At 36.7% G+C, this 26,384-nt stretch overlaps 1 protein-coding gene across 2 annotated transcripts in view; it reads left to right on the top strand.

Annotated features, from left to right (window-relative positions):
• Positions 1-25,013, top strand: part of NBEA (neurobeachin) — a 490,666-nt gene extending 465,653 nt beyond the window's left edge. For both annotated transcript variants that reach the window (XM_082063608.1, XM_082063609.1), the window contains exons 52-58: positions 2,142-2,213; positions 4,331-4,486; positions 5,397-5,567; positions 16,730-16,831; positions 20,128-20,324; positions 21,058-21,209; positions 23,242-25,013. In XM_082063608.1, coding sequence (XP_081919734.1) covers positions 2,142-2,213; positions 4,331-4,486; positions 5,397-5,567; positions 16,730-16,831; positions 20,128-20,324; positions 21,058-21,209; positions 23,242-23,332 — 941 coding nt within the window. In that variant the 3' untranslated portion in view covers positions 23,333-25,013. The remainder of the gene's footprint in view (positions 1-2,141; positions 2,214-4,330; positions 4,487-5,396; positions 5,568-16,729; positions 16,832-20,127; positions 20,325-21,057; positions 21,210-23,241) is intronic.
• The last annotated feature ends 1,371 nt before the right edge of the window (positions 25,014-26,384 follow it).

The raw sequence follows: 26,384 nt of genomic DNA, 5'->3' as shown, positions 1-26,384 counted from the left end.
TAAGATTTAATATTACTTTTATTCTGAAGATTTCAATAATGTCAGTTTGAATATGAAATTTTGCATGTATTCAGAATGTACCTGTTCTCTGTTTACAAACAAACTTTTCATGGTGGTTTAGCGAATACGACAGGAACAGAACAAAATCACTTATTGCCTTTCAGAAATCCATGCATTTATGGTACTTCATCAGTTGCAACTTCATTAGATGTAAAAATGCTTTACCCATTTCTTTAAAATGAAAGGGAAAAATTTAGAAGGGAAAAAAATCTTAAACAAAACATTTTAAAAAATATTTTGTGACAGTGTCCTCAGTGGAAGAGCCCAACATCAGAAATTATTCAGAGGTACAGAAACTGTTCTCTAGTATTTTAATACTCTTTTGACTAACACTGGTTGACTAATTCCTAATTAGTTCCCCTGGATTTTTCAGGGATGCTGCCCAAGTAATCTGCACCAACATCATCATTCACGTCTCCTCCATTTGAGGAAGCTTATTTAGTACTCAAGTACCCCTTTCTCATCCAGACTGTCAAGTGAGGGGAAGTCAAGATCTTTACCTATACTTTAGTGTGAAGGAGTCGAGGTTACTAAGGTTACAAGGTTGCAGCAGCCTGGATTTCAAGGGTTTCCTTAACAACTGTTATTTGAAGTCTTCTATTTTAGTAGAAGTCAGTTGATGTCTGTGACTGTTAGGTTTCAGTTTTTCATATATGCTGTTGTGAAACATAAGTCATGTCGCAAACATGTAGAATTGATGTCATGAATCAACCATGAACTAAATTACACACCATTTAAAAAGCTCTGGTGTAAATTTCAATGAGAGGAATACTTTCTGAATTTATTATAAGAAGAAGACACAGGAAAATAAAACTGGAGAATCAAAACTCATTCTAATGATTTTCTGAACTTTTATATCCTGCCTAGTAATGTCTTTTATTTTGCAAGAGGCTGATCCAGGACAGGGCATCAATTTCCTACTATTGTCATAATATTATTTCAATAAATCACAGCTCTAGTATAAATAGGTTCATCTACAGACTTTTACTGTTGTGGGATATGTGTAGAACTTCTAGGGTTTATACACAGCAGAATGCATTTTCATAGCTATCTCACAAGACAAGCAAATTAATCTAAGTTAATACCAGTAAAGATCTGTCCCAAACTGGTTTGGTTTTGAAGAAAGAGAGAGAAAGGAGAGATCGAGAAGTTCTCAGAGCTTTTCAGAAGCTTCTCAGAGTTTTTCAGAAGATAGCAGGGCCAGCTGTAGGCCCGGTTTTCTTTTACCTCCTCCAGTTGTCTATTGCATTAGTAGTAAATGGAATTTATTCTCCATAGCTCTGTATCTCCTCTTATGGAGGATATTGTGCAACACGGCATTTCCTGACAAAAATTGTGTTTTCAGTTGTGACCATTGTGATTTATATGCTAGGGAAAGTGCTCAGAAGAGCCAAAAGCAACACTATCCATACATGAAAGCAGATAATGCCCTCAGACACGTGGTGTGAATTTTGGGCTTGTCCTATGCAGGTACAGGAGTTGGACTTGATGATCCTTTTGGGTCCCTTCCAACTCAGGACATTCTATGATAACACCAAATATGTAGCCCCTGATGCACATTTGAACAACTTAAGGACTGCTCAGGATAGAGCTAGTAAGAATAATTGTGGCAAGTTTATTGTAGTCCACAGTTTCCCAGCTAAAAATTCTAGATAAATCCATGAAAAGGTCCAGGTTTCTGTCACTTGCAAGTTTCCATATGTAAAAAACTTGTAACAATGTTTAATCCAATTATGTTTATTTCTTGTTCTATTACAAGTTCCCAGTGCTCAAATGTAAAAAAAAAAAAAAAAAAAAAAAAGTTTTAAAGGAGTTATTTAATGAATGTCTGTGGCTGTGGAAATTGTGATGAAATTAGCACTCATGCATTTATAGTCGATATTACATAGCTGAAGAATTAACAAATGCATATTTCACTAGCACAGAGGAGGGAATTGTAAAAGATTCATAGAACAAGTCATAGCAAAAAGTTAACTTTTTATATATAATAAACCAATAATACCCTTTTAAACCTAGAAAAGTCATATAAAAATTTTAGACAACAAGGTTCCTATGCGCTTTATTCTTCTTTTCACATGTAGGCCTTCGGGGAGCCCCAGGTTATTCTTTGGATCAAGCCCATCACCTTCCAATCGAAATGGATCCATTGATTGGTATGTCAAGATGAAAATGTAGTAATATATTTGAAAATAGAATTTTCAAGAATTATCAATTAATCTATATTTGTATGTTATGCTTCATTTAACATGGAAGATAGGAAAATAGTTATTCTTATCAGTCCTGGAGAACTAAAAGCATTAGCTATTGATGCTGAAGGAATTACAGAAGTGCTATTTGTTATTAACATCACCAGCAACCAGTATTTAAGAAACAGCCAATTAAGTCAGTTATATTGTCAGCCCATATCTACAATTCTGTTCTCTTATCAGGTCACATTAGTAAAATAAAGGGTCTGGTAGAGCTCACATATTTTCATTTTTCACAGCCACCACTGTGTATATCACTGCTGATGCGAATCCATTTCTCTTCATTCAATTTATGATTTGGATTGTTTAATCAGCATTACTAAATTAATAAAGAAAAGACTGGATTTTAAATTGATCCATGATTGTATTTTTTAAATTAAAAAATATTTGAGAAAGTGAAGTATTTTGAGAAATAGCATCTGCTAAAACCATTAGAGTGACTGCAGGACTCATATTCCTTAACAGTCATTATTTCTCTTTAATTCCTGCTATTTGTTTTGTTGTTACTTGTTTATATTTTGCAGTAGGCATATTTTTGAGACAGAAATTGGGGATAGGGAAGGTTCTTAGAGACAATTTTGCAGCATTGGTAAGAAAAAAAAAAAAAGCATTTTTAAACATCTCCAGATGAACAGTTCCTTTTTTGTCTGTGTCAATATTCACGGTCGAAAGATTTATATACAATTACCTCAGGAGAGTTAGCTTTCTCATTTTGTATGCTTCATTTGCTCATATAATGACAATGGTTTCTCTTCAGATTTTCCTCTCAAAAGCTAGGGCACAACTATTGTGCCCACCTGTTCTGGAAATGCAAGTAATTTGTTATTCATTATCTTTCAGTGGATGGACATAGAGAGTCTGATAATTTAAATACATGTTCTTGGAATGTATATAAATACGGTATTAACTTTTACAAGCAAATTTAAAATAGGGTGTTTTTTGGTTGAGCCTCTTATTTCATGCATTTATGACCCATCTAAGTAGAAGAACCAAAAACAGGGATAGAAGAAATTTCAGAATATTATCTGCATTAAGTCGTGTTCCTGTGTTAGGAGAAACATGTCTCTCAGAGTGACTTTAACTCACCTAACTTCAATTAGCTGAAGTTAGTTGGCAAGATTCCCTCCGTAGCTAATGTAGAAAGAGAAATCACCCTCTGGAGTTGTCTAGAACATGGGCAGCCATTGCAGCTTGAGATGACTTGCCATGTGAAGCAACGTCTCTGTCTCCAGTGAGTATAGAGCCGATAATTCACTTAGATAATATACTGAATTTTTAGAAATTTAATATTAGGTGAGAGGGAACACACCTTTATTGTATTGCCAAATCCTGTTGTGTCACAGGAAGTAAAAGGCACATTAGCTGGTTACTCCCAGTCCTTCCTACCAGCTCTGTTTGACAGTCGGGGTGGTGGGATTCTGCATGAACAATTCCTTTTCCTTCTGCATGCAGGAATTTCCAGGTAGCATTGCCTCTTTTAACATTACTGCCCATGTGTTTAAAATGCACATTAGCTTTGAATAGCTTTGTTGGTTGAATCCTTATACCCAGTTAAGCGTCTGCAGATATGGAGGATGTCAAAGTCACACAATACAGACTGGGATATTTTATGTAGAAGAGGTACCAAACAGCAGGAATTGACTTTCTGCAGTATTGTTAGCACTACCTTGGTATTTTAAGTAGACTTCCATCACTTTCCCCTAGTTCAGTTTGGTTTTCGAGAGTACTTCAGCAGAGCACTTAAAATATTACCACATATTATGCAGTGCATCAAGCAGTTTGTAAGAAATAGTCATCTCCTGTAAAATCTTTTGTCTTATTCAAAGGGAAATCAAAAATCTCACAATAATTTTGTATTGCTGATACCCATATAGACAGCTCTAAGTGTTCATATTCAGACTGCTTACTCAACAACAAATTCACAGTTCATTGAAAGTTAAATGTATTCATTTTCTCCTGTAAGTGGATGACAGGAAGGTGTTGGAATGGCTTACTTGTAAAATGTGTTTTGCATTTCGTTACAGCCAATAACTCTGGTGTGAACAAACGGCAGATCACAGACCTTGTGGATCAGAGCATCCAGATCAATGCACACTGCTTCGTGGTCACAGCAGATAATCGCTACATTCTTATCTGTGGTTTCTGGGACAAGAGCTTTCGAGTTTATTCTACAGAAACAGGTAACCCTAAATACAACTACTTGTTTCTTCTTAGGTCACATGGTGGGTGGTTGTCTTAATGCTACCATATCTGACGCCTGTGCATACCCCTCAATAAATGTTAAAGGGCAGTTTATCAAATCCTTCATTATTGTTTGACTTTAATAGCTTTAAGATGCTTATTTTTTTTTGTAAGATAAGGGAAGTAAAAGGAAATGGAAAGGTATAATAATTTTGTTACTAGTAACTTTTGCAAACCACAGTTTTATTAGGGCATCGACCACATCAGAAGGATCAACCAGAATTTTGTTACAATGTTTTCATGGCTGTATTGTTTCTGTCTCTATTTATTTCACGTAATGCAGAAGCAGGCTGGATAGCCTGCTACTGGGAACAAGCATTTTGTTTCTTTGTCTGATTTTTTAACCTATTATTGTTCATTATATTGCTAAAAATGATTGTAGTAATAGAAAGAAGGAGGTGATGATCGTAGTAAACCTTAGTTTGACATTAACATAGAACAAATATACATTTTTAGTATAATAATGTAATATCATCATGTAAAAGTTCATGTGCTGTCTTATGCATATCATTCATGAAATTCACAAATAGTATTCTAACACCACTGCTTAAATACTGATGGAGCAGGAACTCCACTTAATATTCAGTGACTGCAGCACTGACTTGATTTTCAGAGATAGGGGTTAGGCTGTGGATTGACACAGAGCACAACCCTCAATAGGAATGTAAAAAAGAGAAAAAAAAAGTTTTATATTCATGATTTGTTAATCTTCTTGTAGTATGTAGAGAAGTCTAATTAAAGGACATGAGGCAAAAATTACTGAATAGTTGTTAATGATATAGTTAATAATTTCTAAATGCTGTAAGTACTTTAAAAACCTGAATTTGTATCTCTTTGCACTCCCACCAGGAAAATTAACTCAGATTGTGTTTGGCCACTGGGATGTCGTGACTTGCCTTGCCAGATCAGAGTCCTATATTGGTGGTGATTGCTACATCGTGTCTGGGTCTCGTGATGCTACATTGCTGCTTTGGTACTGGAGTGGCCGACATCATATTATAGGGGACAACCCAAATAGCAGTAAGTATCCTGTAAAAAACACCTTTCTGAGAGGTCCTCTGTCACACGTGTTCATCTTTAGCATTCCTTCTGTCAGCTTCAGAATGTATTACCAAATATATCAATTACTTCATTTACAGGTTGAAACTTGGTACAAGAAGAGCACCACATGCTAAGCAATTCATTGAGTACTAGCCAAGAGAAAAGTTTAAACAGGATGTGCGTGGTAGCAGATAATAGCATGGGAGTAATTTTTAAATTCATAATTGCCTTTATCACTTATAGCATCATGTCATCATAGACTAGAACAAGATGGTTATGGCCTTTAAGTGACAGGACATATATCACTATATTTTGACTTCACTTTTCCCAGAAATTTTTTTTTGGCATTTTAACTTACTCCTTTTGTGCTACAGCGTACAATATCAGCTGCTTGCCTTTTCAAAAAAGGAAAGTCTCACATGCCATGGAATTAAATGAGTCTCTTTGAGAAAGGTCTTTCTATTGCAAGTAAACCTTTGAAGAAGCAATGTGACTGAATAAAAATAGAAAAAGATAAAATGTCAGGAAGAGTTTACATTTCATTTGCAGGGGACTAACTATCAGCTCTCTGTGGAGTGAAGGACACGCAATAATAATATTATTTTCTATACGAGGGCACTTAAAGTGAACTACTAATTTACAAGGTCACTTCATCCAAGCCAGAAATGTGACCACAGCTAAAGACAAAAGCAGTTTTGTACAATACCAAATACATTTCATTTAAAGCAGTTTCTGAATTCTGATGATTATTTTCAGCACAAGGACATTGCCTCTTTAGATAGACATGGAAGAATCCATCACTATCAGTTTCGATTTCTGGTTCAAGTAGTGACTAGAGGCAGTTGTAGATCCATCAGTTATAGACATCCAAGTGAAAGTATTTCTTCAACTGGATGTCTGGTAGAAAAGTGTTTTATTTGTTACAAAGTAAATAATTTGTTAATTTTACAACAGCAGATTTTTTATTGTGTTTTAATTTTCTTCCATTTGTCTACAAGCAGAGCAAAGGGGAGACAGATAAAAGTCTCTCTTTCTCACCTGACTTACTTTTGCTTTTATAACAGAGAGACAATGGACAGGGAAAAAAAATATGTGTTCCTATAACAAGTTTCTCAAATTTTTATGTATATTCCAGGGCTTTTTTGTCACTTAATTCTCAGGCAGGGAGAAATTCAGTCTGAAAAGGAATTTTATGTCAGGACACCATTTAGCTTGATGCCATTTTTCTTCTTTGAGTACCTGTGTAATTCATATCAAGTATTAGTAATTTCTGTGCTAAGAGTCAGAAACAAACAAACAAACAAACAAGAGCTTTTCCTTTGTTTCCTTTGATTATATGAGGCTTGGGCAGTCTTGCCATTAGCATCTCCTTACTGGCTGATACAAACTGCTCCAATTCTTTTGCAGATAGGTTTATTTTAGTTCTGATACCTTTTTGTCACCATGAACATATCTACATGCAAGAAAATTATATGTTTTGGAATGTCAGGTTTGCCATCTTAGCTGTGTAACTTTGGAAGTGTATGATTTGGATATCTTTAATTTTATGAAAAGAAGGGATATCAATTAGTTGACAGCAATCAATGGAAACAAAACCAAATCATATTATTTTCTCTCTGTCTCTGCCTCTATATGCATAAGGTGCTGTTTTGCTGAAGAAAAGGCCTTATAGTCAGATTAATGGGAGACTGTGCTGCAGATAGTCATGTCCAGGCAAATGTAATCTCACAGACACCGGCAGCAGAACTCACGAAGATTAAATACCTAAATCCTCTGTGGTAGCTTTGGAATATATTGAGCAGATTTCTTACTACTCATGTTGAAGACAGGCTGAAGACTAATGTTGACAAAGAGTGATGTAATTGCTGTGACTGCTATCTCTACTTGTTGGATTAAAGTTGCCATGGATATGCTAATTATGTACTAGTACTATACTATAACCAGAACTTCATCTGTTGCAAACATATCCTTACTAGCAGCTACTTTGACTTTTCAAGCACATACATCAGTGAGGAAAGATCACATGAGTGATTATATGCCTGAAGGACCTTCTACCTTTTAAAACTTCTATAATTACTAAACCTTTCTGATGAAGTAGTCACTACTGGATTCTGTTCCCTACCATGAACAGATTTGATAGTTGTTGAATGACCTGTATACTAATATACTAATATACCCTGTATACTAATTTTCAGGAGTGAAGCATTCTCAACAACCCTTATGAAAATAGGTTTGAAGTTTTACATAATTGAACCCACCAAAGTAGTTAAGAAACGTTTCCTAATCTGCTCTTCTTCTATACTTACTAGTAGAAAACTAGGCTTTACTTGTAGGAAAAATGAAAGTGAGATGTTGACTGTAGGTCAAATCCAATTAGTTAACATCTTTAGAATGAATTTTCAGAAAGATGTAGATGATATTTTCAGGGGAAAAAAAAGGGAATTATTTTTTTTTAAAAGCTGTCATCTGGAGTCACAGATAAGGTATTTTATACTACAGTCTAAGAAGGTGAAAAATTCAAAGATCAAAGTCAGGTATAGTAATTATCTAGGTTAGATGCTTGACTTTATAATGATCTTTTAAGCTGAAAGACAGTTAATTATCAATTTCAGCTTCAATGCCTCCAATTGCCAAAAGGAACTTCAGTTGTTTCAGAAAATGTTAAGGAAGGGGGATCCGGGGCAGGGGGGGGTGGTGCAGGGAGCAAGCCCCCAGTCCTAAACGGTTTATGTAATTTAACATTTGTATAGAAAAATGTAGATGCCATTTCCTTACAAAACACAGCAACCACAATAATTTATTTTGAAACACTCTGGGGCAAAACGTTGTCAGAATAAACTCCTTACCGATTCTGCTAAAATTCCATATTCATGAGTCCATGAGTTAGTCAGATAAAATCTTTACTAAACAACACATATGTCAGTATCCTGACCTGCTGGACTTCAGTAGAGCCTTCTGCTGAAATACCCATGTGGCACGTGCTCAGAGGGTGACCTCAGCTGTGTCTGTGGGAAATACACAACCAGCTCTAGTTTAAAGAAGAGAATGCAGAATTGCTTCTTGGATAAGACTCTTGCAAGTGGCTGCTCCAGCGCAGTAGCTGAAAACTTGCCTATGCAAGAATAGTGAGCTTCATCTTATAATTACAAAATAGTTTTTCCAACCAATGCATTTATGAAGTTACTACTTTTATTCTGCAATAAGTATCAAAAAGGAGTTTCTGGTTCAGTTTGCACTTGTCACAATTTCTTGACACTTCACACAATTGCTGTGAGAAGACTGATGTATTACTAGATTCTAAATACAATGTTTTCCATGGAGAAGCTTTCAAAAATAGCTTATAAAACCCCTTCTGGTTAGAATGTATGTCCAGGAAATGGGAGATTAATTTCTTGGCCTCCAGAGGTTGGGGGAATTCAAATCCGCATACCCATATTCACAAGCATATGCTGACTATCAGGCTATAAATTAATGTGGGAGGGCCCCCTGTGAACCTCCAACTTTGCTGGAAAGTGAAATTGTTTTCTCTGCTCTTGTTAATGGATCATATGTAACATGATGACTGGATAGAAATAGAGATAAATCAAGAAATCAGGAAGCAAAACTGTGTACTTCAATGCTATATGTAGGGCAAATCTTCTTACTTCTACCTTCACTGGTCCAACAAAAACTGGTTTCAGGGCTATGCACTGGCTAAGCTCCAATAGCAGTGACAGAAAATGTCCTTTTCCAGCCTAGACTAGAGGCTGGTGCCTGGGGATGCTCCTGGGAAGTGGGAGGTGTGGCATGAATTCCTTTAGGCCAAAGGGCAGTTGGATTCAGGTTTTTATCACAGTATCACAGTATCACAGTATGTTTGGGATTGGAAGGGACCTCAAAAGATCGTCTAGTCCAATCCCTTTGCTGGAGCAGGAACACCTAGGTGAGGTCGCACAGGAACATGTCCAGGCGGGTTTTGAATGTCTCCAGAGAAGGAGACTCCACCACTTCCCTGGGCAGCCTGTTCCAGTGCTCTGTCACCCTTACTGAGAAGAAGTTTCTTCTCAAATTTAAGTGGAACCTCTTGTGTTCCAGCTTGATCCCATTACCCCTTGTCCTATCATTGTTTGCCACCGAGAAGAGCCTGGCTCCATCCCCATGGCATTCACCCTTTATATATTTATAAACATTAATAAGGTCCCCCCTTAGTCTCCTCTTCTCCAAACTAAAGAGACCCAGCTCCCTCAGCCTTTCTTCATAAGGGAGATGCTCCACTCCCTTAATCATCTTGGTTGCCCTACGCTGGACCCTCTCCAGCAGTTCCCTGTCCTTCTTGAACTGAGGGGCCCAGAACTGGACACAATATTCCAGGTGTGGTCTCACCAGGGTGGAGTAGAGGGGAAGGAGGACCTCTCTCGATCTACTAACCACCCCCCTTCTAATACACCCCAGGATGCCATTGGCCTTCCTGGCCACAAGGGCACAGTGCTGGCTCATGGTCATCCTGTTGTCCACCAGGACCCCCAGGTCCCTTTCCCCTACACTGCTCTCTAATATGTAATCTCCCAACCTATACTGGAACCTGGGGTTGTTCCTGCCCAGATGCAGGACTCTACACTTGCCCTTGTTAAATTTCATTTTTATGTATGTTTGAGCCTCCCCTTATTTCTTTATTTTATTTATTTAGCCAAAATTGCCCATCTGAAATAGGTAATCTAAATCTTAACCATATTAAGTTGATGACCACATTTTATAAATCTGTTGCAGTTGAGAGAACAGTGAAAGGAATCTGTTTTCTCTTGGGAAAACACAGCACATGCAAAGGACATAGTTTGCTTATTTTAATTCTTTGGAGTGATCTGGCAAATGTAAATCTCTGCAGTTGTAACAGACTGAATAGAAAAATTATTGTGATGGAGTTTGACAATTTGTGTTTTGATTTTTTTTCTCTTATGATATATAGGGATTTGTTTTAACTGAGAGCTAATTTGTATACAAATTTCTTCTCACATAGTAACTGTATTAGTCATCACAAAAAGAGAGTACATTATATGCCCTGAAGTTCAACATGTATCGTTATAGTTGTTTTATTTTTATATTTTATGATTGCTTTATTGAATGTCTCTTTCAAACAAGTGACTTTGAAAATGAGAATTATCTCTGAGTCTTTGAACAGATACCAAAGTAGATGATAGAATTGCAGAAAAGTGAGGGACAGATGCTCTCATGTGAAAGAGACACAAATTCAGAAACTAATTTGGAAGTGATAAAAATTAATTTGCACACTTTAATTGGAATCAGACTCCTGCATGAAAGAAAGGAAGGGTAGGCAGCTTGTGCTAAAAGCTGATTGAATTTTTTGTCAGGTAGCTACGTTGGACTTGGCCGCTTATCCTCTTGAGTCTTTCCATGCAATATATTACATTCACCCTCTGACTGGTGTTCTTTAAAAGGATCAATGCTATTTCTGTTTTGTCCCTAGAGCCTGAAATTTCATTGATCTTGGGACTTGACATTTCTCATTACCTATTGTAGCTTCCAAGAGGATGGTCACAAGAGGTGTGAGAGTTAGCTCTGTTTTTTCTAATGGGAACTGTGCTGACCATTGGAAAATATTGTGTCTATCAGCCCTAAACTGGGTTTGTTTAGCATTATAAGATGATCCTCAGAGGTGCTAACAATTCATCCTGTCCCAGTGAGTGTGTTCTGTATATACCTGAAATGGAGGGTAAGCACTAACATAAAGGATCTTTTTCAAGTTAACTGGCACTTTTTCTTTAAAATCTGTTATGAAGTTTACTTTTATGTGTTCCTTTCACATAACATATTTTTGAAAACTTTTTAAATTGTGAATATCGCAGGTTTTGCAAGTCTGTATATTGAAAGAGTAGTTATTCAAAACTCAGAGTATTCACTTATTCTTTTACATCGCTCTACACTTTAGTCCCCGATAACATGCCCTAGTTTAACCTTTAAAGGGCAGCAGTTTAAAAATAGCCAGTGCTGTGTTCCATATCAGGTGAACTGGACGACTCTCTGAAGTTCCTGCGCAAGCACATTGGCACACATGACATCTGCTTGGCCCATTTAAAGACTTCTTATGGTACTTGTATGTTTGTGCAATTTAGGTATTAGTTCTTAAAAGATGGTATCTTAGCACAGTTCTGCCACAGTAGAAGCTCTTTGAAATCTAGTGTGTAATTTTTACTGGCACCATCTCTACTGTGGTAACCAAAGACATCTTTCTCCTAAGACTGCTATGCAAAGGTAAATGAGTCAATAACACACCTGGACTAGTGCAGTTCTAAACAGCATTTTATCAGCAGATGTCTGTGCCCATGCTTTGCTGTGCCCCCCATGGGGGCTGTACGGGGCAGGGTGTACAGCACCTTGCTGAAGTTCCAAAGCCATTTAGTGGAAGAAATAGGAAGAGAAACTGCAAATCCTTACTCTTCTCTCCTCCACTCTATTTTTCTTTTTGGGGTCTGGATAGGTGCAAGGTACCTGCAAGTCCACTCACCTGGGAGATTTGTCTCTAGATAGATATATAATCCTGCTCACATTCCTCAGCAAATAAACCAGTTCTGCCAGAGATGAGAATATTTTTAATATATTAATATTTTTTTCTGTTGATTATCTTTTTTTTTACAACTATTGCTCCCTTATATTGTGGATGTTGTTGTTGGGAACTTCATATTTTGAAATATTCCTGTTTATTTGCCTTATCCTTATTGTTTCATCAAACTCCAGGATGTTGGGTTTTTTTTCTGATCATAAAAACTGGAGAAGGCTTTTACATTTTCGCTTCCATGAAAGCCATACTATTTTCTAAGATTTTTTTTTTTTTTTCTGAAGAGTATCCTCTAACAGTGCTACTAGTAAAGAAAACAGTAAAGTATATTATTTTCAGCAAATAATTGAGCCATAGCCTTGTACTTGCTTCCATCAAATTCAGAGATGAAGTAGAAGCTGAAGTTTGCCTTTTGCTCTCATGTTTCTTTATACAGAAGATTCCTAGATGTGTCCCCATAGCAAATTGTACATAATTCCTGGATAAGGACAATATCAGACAAATTGTAACACTGTATGTTCTCTTCTTTTTTTTTTCTTTAGCATACGAGAACACCATTTGTTCCAGAAGAACCTTACAATACTATTCAGCATTATACTTTTCAGAGAGAAGGGACGATGTACTTTATTTTGGACTTTGTAGAAAAACTTACTCGTTTGGAAATGCAAAGTAGATTATTTTTTCTTCCTTCTGCTGTCTAGTAATTTGGTTCAAAGGTGCTCCTTTGGGGAAATTACAGGGAGTTTACAGTGATTGTATCTCAGTTCATAGGTAGGTTATTTTCACCTACAATTCCCTCAGAGCTGCAGCCTTTGACCTCTGGCTGCATTCATCAGTGGTGATGTGACAGTGACAGAATATTTTGCTAGATTTTGAATGATTCCTGGAGTCCACAACTTCTGTTCTTAGCAATAAATGTAATGTGACTGAGGTTCTCTTCCCCATGCCACAGCTTTTCCTGTAGAAAGTATCACTGCATACTTTTTCTTTGAGCCCCAAGGGGAAAAAAACATTTTCAGTTACTGTTGAACTGTTGCTCCTAATAATGATATTCCATTATTCATTCGTATTTACTGAAAAACAGCACTCGAAGATCTATGTTGCAGGGCCATTGTTTCTTATAAGCATTTTCCATTAAAAATCAAAAAGTCAGATAAATATGGTTGTTTTAGATTTTCATGATATTATAGTGTTTACCTAGGATGCAATGAGGAAAATATCCTTTGGAAAATTGCATTCTTCCTTTTCCCTTAAAAAAGTTCTAACCACCTAATAATTTCAGCCATTCAGCCTTGCAGTCTGATGACACTACTGTATGCCACCTCTGAGCTTATGCCAAGATGACCCTTGAGTATAATTTCTCTTTTTTCCAGGAGGACATACAGAATTTAAAAAAAAAAAAAAAAAAAAAAAAAGAGTATAACGTTCTGAATTTAGTTGAATTGCATTTTTTTTTCACTTTTCTGTCATGCACTTGGAGAAAAGAAAACCTCAAATGGAGATGGGGTTCTCAACATTAACATTTCTGGGGAAATTAAAAAAATCTAAATCTGAAAATATACCTAATCTTTGATGATATACACAAAGCATCTTTCTCTGTTTCTTCCTACATCCATCCTTCCCTAGCAGTAAAGCCCAGTTTTCAGTCCACGTCTTCAGTTTCCAGATCAGAAAGATTCTTCTTTTGCAGTCTAGATTAAAGATTGGGAAAGCAGGATTTGTTAGGGTGCCTGCTTTCATTAGAGATAGGAAAATGTTAATATGTCTGTACAACGCGATGATAAGACCAGGTAGATTGACCTACCATGTACTATTGGATCCAAATTGAAATCCCTAAATCCATGGTTGGTAGTTCTCAGCTGTTTCAGAAATATAATAAAATACATGGAACTATTATTACAATTTTTATGACAAGAGAAGTTAGGGTTTGGCAAGAAATACTGTAGATTCACACTACATTTTCAACTGTATACATTATACATTTACAACTATTGTTGTATACAGTTCTAGCTACCCAAATTTTAAGAAAGAACTTCGAGTTACACAGGCACAGAAATGGGCACAGAAATGCTACAATGACTAATAAATGTCAAACCCATCATTTCAAAGGATTTAATATGAGTTTGGTTTGTTTAGCAGAGTCAAAAGGAAAGACTGAGAGGACTGATTTATTCTGTAAGTACATGGGTGGGAGAACCACAAGAGAGGGAGAAGACCTGAAGCTAAAGAACAGTGCTGACACAAGAATAAAGAGAGACAAGTTAGGCGGGAATAAATTCAGGCTGAAAATCAGGATGTTTCTCTCCTTTAGAGTAGGAAAGGTCTGAAACATCCTTCCAAGCTGCGTACCCAGATAATGATTTCATTGATTTATTAACAGGTTTATATGATGTGAGTGTCCGCAATAAAGAAGACTAAATTTGTTAAGCCACAAAAGTGTATCCAAGCTTCCATTCCTAATGTGTATCTTTCAGAAACCCATGCAATATTGCTTAACTACTTGGGTAGTTTCCTTCTTAATTTGTTTTAGTGTTTAACTGCTTCTCCAGTTAGGAAACTTCATTTTATTGCTAGGTTGAAATGTGTGCAGCCATTCACCCATTGGACCTCACTGTGCCATTAGCTGCAGGATAAATTTCTCGGTTATCGGAGATCTTTTACACCAGTGATCCCCAGCTGCTGTTGTTAATTCACTGCTTTGCTACCTCTGCAGTGAAGGAAGAAAACACTTTAAATACTGTGCAGCCTCCCATCTTATTCTCTGTATCAGCTGTATGACCCTCTTTTATGCTCATTTTTGTAAATGTGGTCTACCATGGCAAGGTAGCTCTCTACTCCTGTTTGCTGTTCTAGGGCATTGCATTGAAAGTTAATGTTGAGGATGTTTTCCTTTCTGGCTCCATAAATCCTCTGCTGCATGGCCATCCAGAATAGAATCTCCTCTCCAGTGAGCAGCTCTTGTCCTTGTCCAGGAGCGCCAACCTTCCACATGACTGAATTCAAAATAAATAAAATAAGACACATTTTGCTACCTTTTCACTTAACTAGGCAATGCAGAGAATGTTATATAATGACTTTCTTCATTATGCAGTTGCCCATAAATTTTTCTATCAGTTTTATATACAACCAAATCTTACCAGCAAAGTTTGTATATTATACTGCAGGTAATGTTATTGGCTAGTATTCAATCAAGAATCAATTCCCAGCTCCTAATTGAACACTCTAATTTGCAATGTCCTGATATGTAGCTCATAGCAGATACTTCTATATGAACAAAAAATTTTAATATCTGTTACTGAATGAGCTTTTGTGCCATCCATGTTGTCCACAGTCAGTTCCATATAAAACATTGTATTACTAAGACAAATATATTGAAAAAATACATAGAGGCCATTTTAACATAGCCATCTTTATCAGCTGTACATGTCATTCTGTCAAAAATAGATACGAAGCTTGCTTGACAAGACTCCCATTCAAGTACCGACTGGCATTAATGAGATTTTTGCTTCCACTTCCTTGTTGACATAACTGTGGATTAACCATTTTGCTATTTTGCATGGGATTGATGTTACAATAATTAATCTGTAGTTTCTTAGGTTATTACTTTTGTCCTTTTTAGTTCTTTGAACTTTAATTCTTGAACTTTAATTCTTTTTGTTACTGATTAACTATCTTTGCCTGGGAAAGCAATATTGAATACTGAACAATTCCTTACTGCCTATAGGAGTTTCACTATTAAGATGTCAGTATGTGTTATTATTAGAAGCAATAGAAATGTTGCTGTTTGTCATATAAACTCTCCACAATTTCCTACTTGTTTGAACCCAAAATAAAATACATTTCATTCCTGAATATAAAAATAATAATATTTGGGGATTAGTCTATCCTACTCTTTAATAAATTAAATGTGATAAAAATGCCCTGGGTATCTGTAGTGATATACATAAAATTATGTATACCCAGAACCATCTTTAGGTAAAATTTTAATCTATAAACATTCCATGTGTCTCTGAATCACTAATGTCTATGCAACAGTAGTATCTTTCTCGTACAGTGCTGTTCCTCCTCTCTTTTCCTACCCCCAGTTTCATGGAACAAATTATGATCATTAATATAGGAACATCCCCAACTCGTGCTACTGTTTAGGTTCCTAGCAGAAGTCTAGAGAAAGATATGTTCAATAGCAGACCTTTACATTACAGCTGCTTTTAATACCACCACACTTTGTGTTCTTTATCTGAAATACACATTTTCAGTATTTTAAGGTCATAAAGCAGCGATGTATTCTTATCATTTGTGTATTGTAAACAACATGCAGTCCATAATTTCTAAACCAAATAAGTCTGCTTTTTCTTAATGCATTAATTAACGCATTGGGAAGCTGTGCTTATGAAACTTTGTGATATCTGAATGTATTTTGCTCTGAAACCTACGTATGAGACATTTAAACACACTGCACCTCTCTTTGATGCTTACTGATTTAAGGCAAATTACAGCAAAGTTCTTTTGTTGATGAACCGGATCTGATTTGGCGTTCCTTTGTTTTTTCCTTTTTTGTTTGTTTGTTTTCCTTCTTGTGTGTTTTAAACAGGTGATTATCCAGCTCCTCGAGCTGTTCTAACCGGTCATGACCATGAAGTTGTCTGCGTGTCGGTCTGTGCAGAGCTGGGACTCGTTATCAGCGGTGCTAAAGGTCAGAAATGGTTTTATAATTTAAGTCTTCACATTTTTAGAGCCTTTTTAGCAGTACTTCTCAGTCTTTCCTCAAGTCACATATACATTAATTATCCAAAGTCTCCTCTACTAAGATGTGTTGTAATTCTAGGGGAATCTGCAGCAGCTTACTCTGAACTTTATTACTCTACTATCTGTACTTTAGACACAAATAAAGTTGATCATTCCTTTCAGACATCAGCCTGTGCTACTATTCCCCTCAGATCTGGAAAAGTAGTTGATAAAAATTTATACAATAATGACATCTACTGATTTTTAAGAAACCTGTTGATAGAGACGTATTTAGGGGAGGGTCAGCTCCAAGTTCTCTGCCCTGATCTTAACTGGGTGGCAGTTTGTAGGATTGACTTCAGCCTCCTTGGCAAGGCAAGCAGGCTCAATTTGCTTGGGCTTGGATTTGTGGATGGTATTTCATCCAGTAGTATTTTTTATTGTGGATTCCAAATAATTAGGAGTTTGCAGGTTTGTTGTTACCTCTCTTCTAAAAAATTCTTTGAACCATCTGTTCACACTTTCTCCCTGTTACTCATCTATGGGATCCAGAGTATCCAACAATTGCTAATATAATGTTCAAAATACCTTTTCAAAACTGCAGCCATCTCCTGTATAACTGGTAATCAATGTAAATAAAGCACAACCTCAATGACTGTTTGCTTCATCTTTCCTTATTCTGTTTCACCTGCATTTGTTCCATTTTACCTGTTCTGCCCACTTTCTCCTTTTTCCCCTTAATACCATGCTCACTTTTTTCCCCCACTACCCTCTCTCGTTCAGCTTCTTTTCTTGATTTGGCAAACCACATGTCTTTTTCTGGTTTTCCTATTTGCCTCCCCCTCCTCCACCTTCTCTCTCACTTTCTTTTGTGACACATTATCTCTTCTCCCTTCTTATTTCCTTTCTTTATATTACCCTTGTCCTTAAGGTTCTTCTTCCTTATATATCTTCCTTTCTGATTTTCACTCCACTCCTACGTCCACATCCAGCTACTTGCTTTCTCTGTCTACAGCACTGCCTATTTTATACATGCACATGAATATCATTGTACTCCTTTTTAAAAACATTGCTGCTTCTGAGGGTAGGAAGGATGCAATGCTCATGTTGTCTGCTTTTCCACACAGCTGAGCTCCTGGGTTATTGCTGAAGCTCAACATTTCTTTTCAAAGCTGAGTGTGAAACTTTTGAGTAAAGGCATTTTTTAACAGGAAACCCTAGTGGGTCATTTACTCTCATAATGACATACTACATAACAGGTTTAGGCAAAGTCAATACATTTATGAGAATAATGTACAGTGATGCTGAACCTGAAGTTTTTTTCTTGCAGCACTGCTATTTCTTATCTTTTAAGGCAGCTTTATACACACTGCCATAATAGTCTACCCTTTCCAACTATCCTTTTGCAAATTTCCACTTATTAGAATAACTACTTCATTAAGCTCGTGGTGCTTTGGTAACATATATTTTTAGAGAAAAAGGCTGCCAGAGGACCAAAGACTTTTGCATCAAATCCCAAATATGTTTCTAATTGATCAAGAACAATGGAGGACCAGTCTATCTCTTGAGTTACTCTTCCCATATTCTTCCTCTTCAAAGTCAGGATGAAAACCATATATAAATGCAGAGAGAAAAATCCCTTTTTTTATTGCTGTTTTCCATAAGATGTGTATTTTAAAGCTGCTGCTTCAGTTTCTCTCCCTTCCAGTCCCTTTCCAGTGTCATTTCATGGCAGTGCTGTGTTGCTGTGCTGTCCCGCTCCCGGACTGTGGCACTGCAACAACACATGCAGCATGCCAGAGAACCTGCTCAGGTGGGGAGACAGCACATATAGGACTCCTCTGAGAAAAATCCCCTGCGTCAGCCTGATGTTTGCATGTTCTTGTCCAACAAGCCCCAAAGAAGAGCAGTCAGTCTGTATGTCTTTACAGTAGCATCCTAAATCAGAGGGTTTGCTTTGCCTTTTCCTCTCCATGACCAGTCAGCTGAGCCAAGGTAGTGGCAGTTTGTCAGTGTGCTTAAATACACTTTCCTTTTGAAAAAATCTAACATCGTAATTATTCAAAAGGTAGAGGCTTCACTTCTTACAACATTCTGGCACTTTTGTATTTCCAAAGCTGAGACTCAACTATTTGAGAAAATAAATTAATTCCATTGCAGTCATATCCCATGGATGCAGTCAGGCTTCAGGTCTCTCTGTGTAAGGCTTTATGCAAGCAAACATGAATAAAAACCTGTACCAGAGGACTCACAGATGAGTGCACCGATGCTGTGATGCATTCTACCTGGGCAAACGCAGCTGCTATGTGAATTTCAGAGAAGTTAAAATGGCTTAACGTGAGGTGGCTGAGGCTGCCAGTATGAATTTACTTCCAGGATCATAAGCCAGGTGTACAAGGAAAAGTTTACTGTGCTGTTCAGGAGAATCCTGTGATTCATAAGAGAAAACATTTAGTATTTCCCATGTCTCATTACATTTATCACAGAAGAGACTCTTTTCCTTAGTAAGAATACTGATCTCACTTTCAAAAGAGCTTTTCTTATACATCTTGAAATGGAAATAGCCTAGTTTTGCATCTTAAAATGTACATTCTATATTTCATAGCTGTTTTTTTCTTTCATCAGCAGTAATACAAAGACATTAAAATCTCATATTAAAATATCTCTGGAGTAAATTAAGTTATAGTGTAGTCTCCTAAATTCCAGATATCATAGTAACTCTGTTGGCTGTCAGATGAAGCCCATTGTTGAAACAATTCAGGACTGAAATCTATGTATGTAATACATTCATTGGGGGAGAGAACCTACAGGAACTGCCATTGTCTATAGGAGAAATATGCAGTGATATGATTATATGCCCACTGGGAATTGTTCCTTCTAGCTACTGATAGGACCCCATCTTTTTAATGTGAATGGGCAGGCTAAAGAGCGCTCACCTTGTTGGAGGAAAGGAGTAAGACTGAGGCTTCTGAATGCTTGGAAAGAGGAAAGAATATCTGAGAAGATAGATCAGTGGAAACTCCTACCAGTTTCAGTAAATAATAAACTACCACTTTTAGGCATGTTGTCTCTATTTTCTTAATATGTTAGCTCTTGCATTTCCTTTTCTGTTGTGTATTTTAAATTCTTGAGGCAAACATTGCAACTTCTTATATCTGTGCAGGACTGTTGTGATATAAATGTGTATTATGCATTGCCTTTGTGCATAGCATATATAGTTTGTATAAGCAGTAAATGTATGATATATTGTGTTTCCATATACAGAAGGTCCTTGTCTGGTACACACAATTACTGGAGATTTGCTGAGAGCCCTGGAAGGAACAGAAAACTGCTTGTATCCTCGTTTAATTTCAGTATCTAGTGAAGGTCACTGCATCATCTACTATGAACGAGGACGGTTCAGCAATTTCAGCATTAATGGCAAACTCTTAGCTCAGATGGAGATCAATGATTCAACCAGGGTAAATCTAAATGCAAACAAACATTTGTTGTGTCTTGCCTTTATTAATTAAAATAAATTGAATTTATTTGCCATGTGGTTTAAAGGAAATCATGTATGTAAATTGCCACCTCCTGGTTAAGTCATATTCAAACACAGACCCTCTTGTCTCCGTCTCCAAATGCAAAAATGAGCTTGAGCTTTTCCAGAATAAAGAAGAACAAATTGTTTATGATCCCACATGATTCCTGGAATTTTTGTTTGGAATTAAATTTCAATGGGAAATACGTCTTTAAAACAAAACGCTCTGAAAAGAGTTCATTCTTCATTTATTAGCCAAGACATGAATTCGTGCCTTCAGGGCTCTGCTCTGTCACTAGCATTTGAAGCAGCATTAGGAATGTAGATCGCTGCTCTGCCTCAGGCGTTAGTGATGGCACCGAATATTGTAGGACAAACATAGAAATGTTATGTCCTGAACTCAAGTCTTTTTGATTATATCACAGAATCACAGAAATTTAATATTGTGTTTAAAACCACACAACTGTGCTATTTAAAATTTGGAGATCCAAAATTTTTTTGGTTTATTTTCTGACTGGGGAGAAAGAGGAGTGAGAGCCTTTTTCTTCAAATTTAACATCTGTACAACAACAACCACAACAAAAAAAGCATATAAGTTAATTACATTTTTGTAATATTAACCTGCTTCCATAAAAGCTCACCTTGTGTTTGGGTTTTGTCTTTTTCTGCTGAAGGCCATCCTCCTGAGCAGTGACGGGCAGAACCTGGTGACAGGGGGAGACAATGGCGTAGTAGAAGTGTGGCAGGCCTGTGACTTCAAGCAGCTCTATATTTACCCTGGCTGTGATGCTGGCATAAGAGCTATGGATCTGTCTCATGATCAGAGGTAAGTTCATCATTAATATTTGTGTGTAAGTAATAACATTGTATAAAGTATACATCTCCATGAACTTTAAGGTATGAATTTATGGTATGCAACCATTAACAGGGTATGGTACAAAACCATTGCCCCAGGTGTTATCTTGTTGATTTATCTGACTCAGCATTTTTCTGATCCTTGAGTCTCATAACATTAAGGTGAGGTCTTACAACACTGAAGACATTAAGCCAGATACTCAGCTAGCAAAATATGAGTAAAATTACATTAACCTAAGAACATAGGAATAGTCAGACTGAATTGGAGTGCAGTAGTGCCTATTAACCAGTGCCTTAAAACCAATTACAAAAGTTTGTGGTATGTTTCTGATTTTCAGCTATGCAAAGCTTGAGAACACCTTGGGGTTGCATCTAAACTATAATGTATAGTATTATCAGTAGATCTATCCATGCAGAGTGAGTGTGGTCCTTTCCTTTGACCATGAGCAAATGGGGATGCAGCGTACAAGCCTAGATCTTTGCAGTCACTCCTGTGGCACTAAAATGCACACTGTCAATGTAAAAAGTGTATGAACCTGGTCCCTCAGTCTTTATTGTAATGTGATTATAACGTAACCCTATGTGTTGCATTTATGGAGGGTTATGAGTGGATTTGCTTTTTACATCACGCATCAGTATTGTATTTCTTATTAATATACAAACTCATGCAAAGAATTCATAGAACATTGGAAAAATCATACAGCATTCATTTCAGTTTATTTTTCTTACAGTTTTCAACATTCCTGTGCTATGTACCCATTTTATAAAGCAACACAAACACCTATAAACAAAATGTGTACCTAATTTACTCATGTATGAGGAGATGATTGAAACAAGTTTTTTATCTCAAACTTAGTCTAGTAGAACCTTACTGGAAAAGGCTTATTTGCTTCTGGAGCTTCGCCAGTTTATGCGTACAGAACTATGCTCTGTTTGAAGAGATTTATTTACTCTGCAAAAAAAATTCAGCTAGCCTGTTTTCTCTATCCCTTATTGTAACACCAGGCTGGGAAGCCCCAGCTGTGCGAAGTGCTTTAAGTACTGCTTAACTTTAGTCACATAATTATGCAGAGAATGGCTTTTGTATGATTTGATAGAAGTGGTGATAGACATCTAATCCAATTTTAAAACTCAGCTTCCAGAATTAGAGGATATGTGATAACTGGAAAATCACCTCAACTGTTGCTACCAGAACAATGTAAATATGGGGCTACATTTCAATATGAAGCTTTATAGGAGCACCAAGGTGTGATCAGCTTATGATTAAGGGATCAGTTTGGTTGTCTTTGCAAAGGCATCTCATTCTGTCTGGGATATCCAGCCGATGCCAGCCGCAGCCCCAAGTGCAGAGCACTCACAAGTCCCGTGTTGCAGCTGCCACCCATCATAGACGCATCAGCCATCGTGGAGCACATCCAGTGGCACGAGGTGCCTAAAATTAGGCAACTGCATTCTAAAGCACCTGAATGAAGGTGTTTTGGAATAGGTGTCTTCAGTGAGCAACAGGAATAAGCTCCCATAATAACTGTGGCAGTTTAGTTCCTACAGCCTAGAGAGTCTAGAGGACAACAAAGCTCATCCTAAAGCATATGCTCAGTGACTTGTAGAGGTTGGTCTCAGGTTGTGCTGAGGGTCTGATCAGGGCCTAATGCAGTTGCCTACCCATAGCCAGTTAGTGCTGCTTGCTATGCCTCAGAGGTCTGAGGTATGTACCTGGGGTAGCACAAATGACAAAGGACCAAGTGAAGACACACACCCTTCGGGAGAGGCAGCTGGAGGCAAGGCAGGATATACAAAAACACCTCAAATGGCATAGATGCTTTTAGCTATGTGAAAGTGACTGAATGGATCTCTAGATTTCCTTTGACAATAATGGGAACATAGAAATTTGACACTTTAAGATGGTGTTGCAAAAAGTGCCTTGTTCTTTTAGCTTTTTTACTGTTTATGGTAAATTATTGCTCAAGAAGGTAAAAGAGGATCATCTTTTCTGTCTTTTTCAGAACTCTGATTACTGGCATGGCTTCTGGCAGCATCGTAGCTTTTAATATAGATTTTAACCGGTGGCATTATGAACATCAGAACAGATACTGAAGCAGAATGAAGAACTGAAAGCCCAGGTAAAGCTGAGAGCACAAGTGCTGCGATGAAAGGTGTAGTCTCTGGTGGAAAACCACGTCTGCATTGACCTCCGTTGTACATTCCATTACACCCAGCAATAGCTGTACATTGTAGTCAGCAACCATTTTACTTTATGTGTTTTTTCACAACTGAACACCAGCTGCTGAAAAGCAAGCTTCTATCATGTAAATTATATGAATTAGGAGATGTTTTGGTAATTATTTCATATATCTTTGTTTATTGAGAAAAGGTAGTAGGATGCGCCACAAGAGACTTTTGAAAATTCTGAGGAACTTTGTGTCCAGTTGTTTCAATGTTTAGGCTTTGAACCTAACATGCATCCCATCTCCAGCCTCTTTTCAAGCTGAGATTAAAAAAATATGTTTGATACTTTGTACATCAGATGCACATCTTAACTTTAAAGGGGTACTTTTGTAAAAGTAAAACCTTGTATAAAGAACAAAACCGTTTCTTAATTTTATTGTGGAGTTACAACTTGCATGTACTTTAAACCTGATGTCTTGAAGGAACAGGTGCATTCACATAAATCAGACTGGAGATCTGCCTAAGGGTACAGCTTGTGTTAAAGGGTTGAATTTGGGAGCAAACAGTAATTTTGACATTTCCACCAACACATGTTTTTCACTTTTTGAATCTAAACTTTACCCCTTTTAAGTGGAGTTCTGCTCATGAAGCATTTGGATAAAAAGCCATCATTTGCCATATTTATACTTTATATATACAATAGCAACTGATTTCCTCCCTTTAAATTCAAAGACTAGACAGAAAGGGAGCAAAGAGGGACATTCACTTTAGTGCTTTGTAATGCTTAATGACTCCCAATACAGACAAAGTGCTATACTTCTGGATTATTAGCATTTGGCATACAAACCATGGGTGAGAGAGTCCCCAGTGATTTTTTTCCCTTATTTTTCCTCTGAGCAGCTTGGTTTATTTGACAGCCTTAGCTTCATTGTAAAGGTGACTGAAGTTATTCTTTTCAGTTCTGAAAATCTCACCTGAAGCCACTCAGACTAAGGCACTTCATGTTTTACAATACTGTAATGATAACTATCTGAATAATTTTCTGCACATTGTACTGATCAAATTACACACCCAGGGGTATATACATTTAATTCATGTTTCTTCTTTGTATATTTGGTGACTGTATTGTCATAGATGTACATATTGTGTCGGTAGGGCTATGAGGCATGTAACAGGAATGTAATTTTCTCAGAATTTACACTCGCAGTCATTTATTTAAAAAGATAATGGATTCTTTGTATTGGCACTTTGCACCAGAAACATATCATTATTTATTGATGTGATTACTTATTTGTTATCCACCTTGTATTAGTAAGTTTAGCACTGAATTTCCTTCTTCATTGTTGTTTGTATTTATAAGGTTTGAAATCATGGGGATCAGTGTAATGATTAAGTTATTCATCACCCGTCTGTAAGCAATATCTTGAGTTTGTAGCTTAGAATTGGGAGACTATTGAACATCTGGAAGACAAGTTCATTTCATCTTGAGATCATGGTGAAATATTTTGGATATATAAATTCCTTAAGCTATTGTAACCATGTTTTATTGCAAAGATGTAAAATATGCCAGATGTGTGTGAGTTGGAAATCAAAAAGAAAAATAAAATATGCAAAGAATTCAGTGATTGTTTTTCGTGTCAATGAGCTCTTTATCAAAGCATTCACGTTATCATTAGGCAGAAGGAATTATTTTAAGAAATCCTCTCATATACTATGTATATGCCAAAAATTATGCGTGCCTGGGTGGTTGTGTTGCATGGGGTCTCAGGAAATAAAACAGAGGTTACAGAGTGTGTTTTGCAACTCTTGATTGTCAATACATGAATAGAGGCTACTAAAGATTCTTTGATCAGCAGAAGTGAAAAATCAAAGCCTTTAAGGGATATTTAAGATCCCTGTGTATAGGCAATAAGATTATATAATAGATCTCAGAGAAAACAAAGATCTGATGAGAACCATTTTGGGTATCTCTCAATATCTGATAGGATGGAACTAACTTCATCTTATTTTAGGCATTGAACGATAGATATATATACTCCCTGCACAGCAGAACAAAACAGGTGGGATAAATTGCCTTTTGGAAATGATGAGATCCCTACAAAGATTACAGCAACTAAGTGGAGATAGTAGCTATCTAAATGTCAGATATTTAAGGTAGCAATGGAAAGCAAAATACTTTCTTCATAATTAGAAAACTCCTGTTTGACTAAAAAGTGGAATAACAGCCAGCACTTCAATTTGTTGCCTCACTCATTGCCTTTCCATTTAGAAGGATTGTTCTTTAAACAATTACCAAAATGAACTAAAGCAAATATTGGAAACCTTATGAGAATACAGCATACATTTCAGCAAATACATATTTATATCAGTCAGCTTTTGAGATGGGTAACCTGATTGTTTCGGGCCTGGAGGAGAAATGGAGGAGGAGAAGATATTGATATGTTAATATTGCCATGTGAAACAGCTTTATGGATATGCCACTACCTCCATTTCATCAATAGTATACAAGTATCACCCTTCATTTCATTTTTGATTCATCAAATTGATTTTTAAAAATGCAGCATTGCAGTTAAGCAAAAAATGAGTATTACTATTATATTAACACTGTTGTTTGTGTGAAGTCTGTCAGCATTATGCAAAGTACAATTTAGTCACCAAAATTAGAAGTTTTTTAGGCACAGGCAAATTTTTCCATGAGAAATTTCCCACAGGTTACCAAAAAAAAAAAAAAAAAAAATTAAAATAAATTCTTCTTTATTGCATTCATAGGCAGGGGTCACCAAGCAAGTCATAACAATTAATAATAATTATAATAAGTTCCATTTCATTATGGTTTTCGTTTCCACAAGGGCACAGGACAAGGAGAATGTACTAACAGGCTGGTATAGTCACATAAACCTGCTTGATATTAGTCTGTGTGGTGAAACATTACTTCTGCTTTTTACTCTCTATTTAATTTCCTTTTTTTTAAGAAAAAAAA

The sequence above is a fragment of the Streptopelia decaocto genome (assembly GCF_964273445.1).
Source record: "Streptopelia decaocto genome assembly, chromosome: 1".
NCBI classification, from domain to species: domain Eukaryota; kingdom Metazoa; phylum Chordata; class Aves; order Columbiformes; family Columbidae; genus Streptopelia; species Streptopelia decaocto.
Note: the sequence above shows the minus strand (reverse complement) of the source record. Positions and strands in the feature narration are given on the sequence as shown.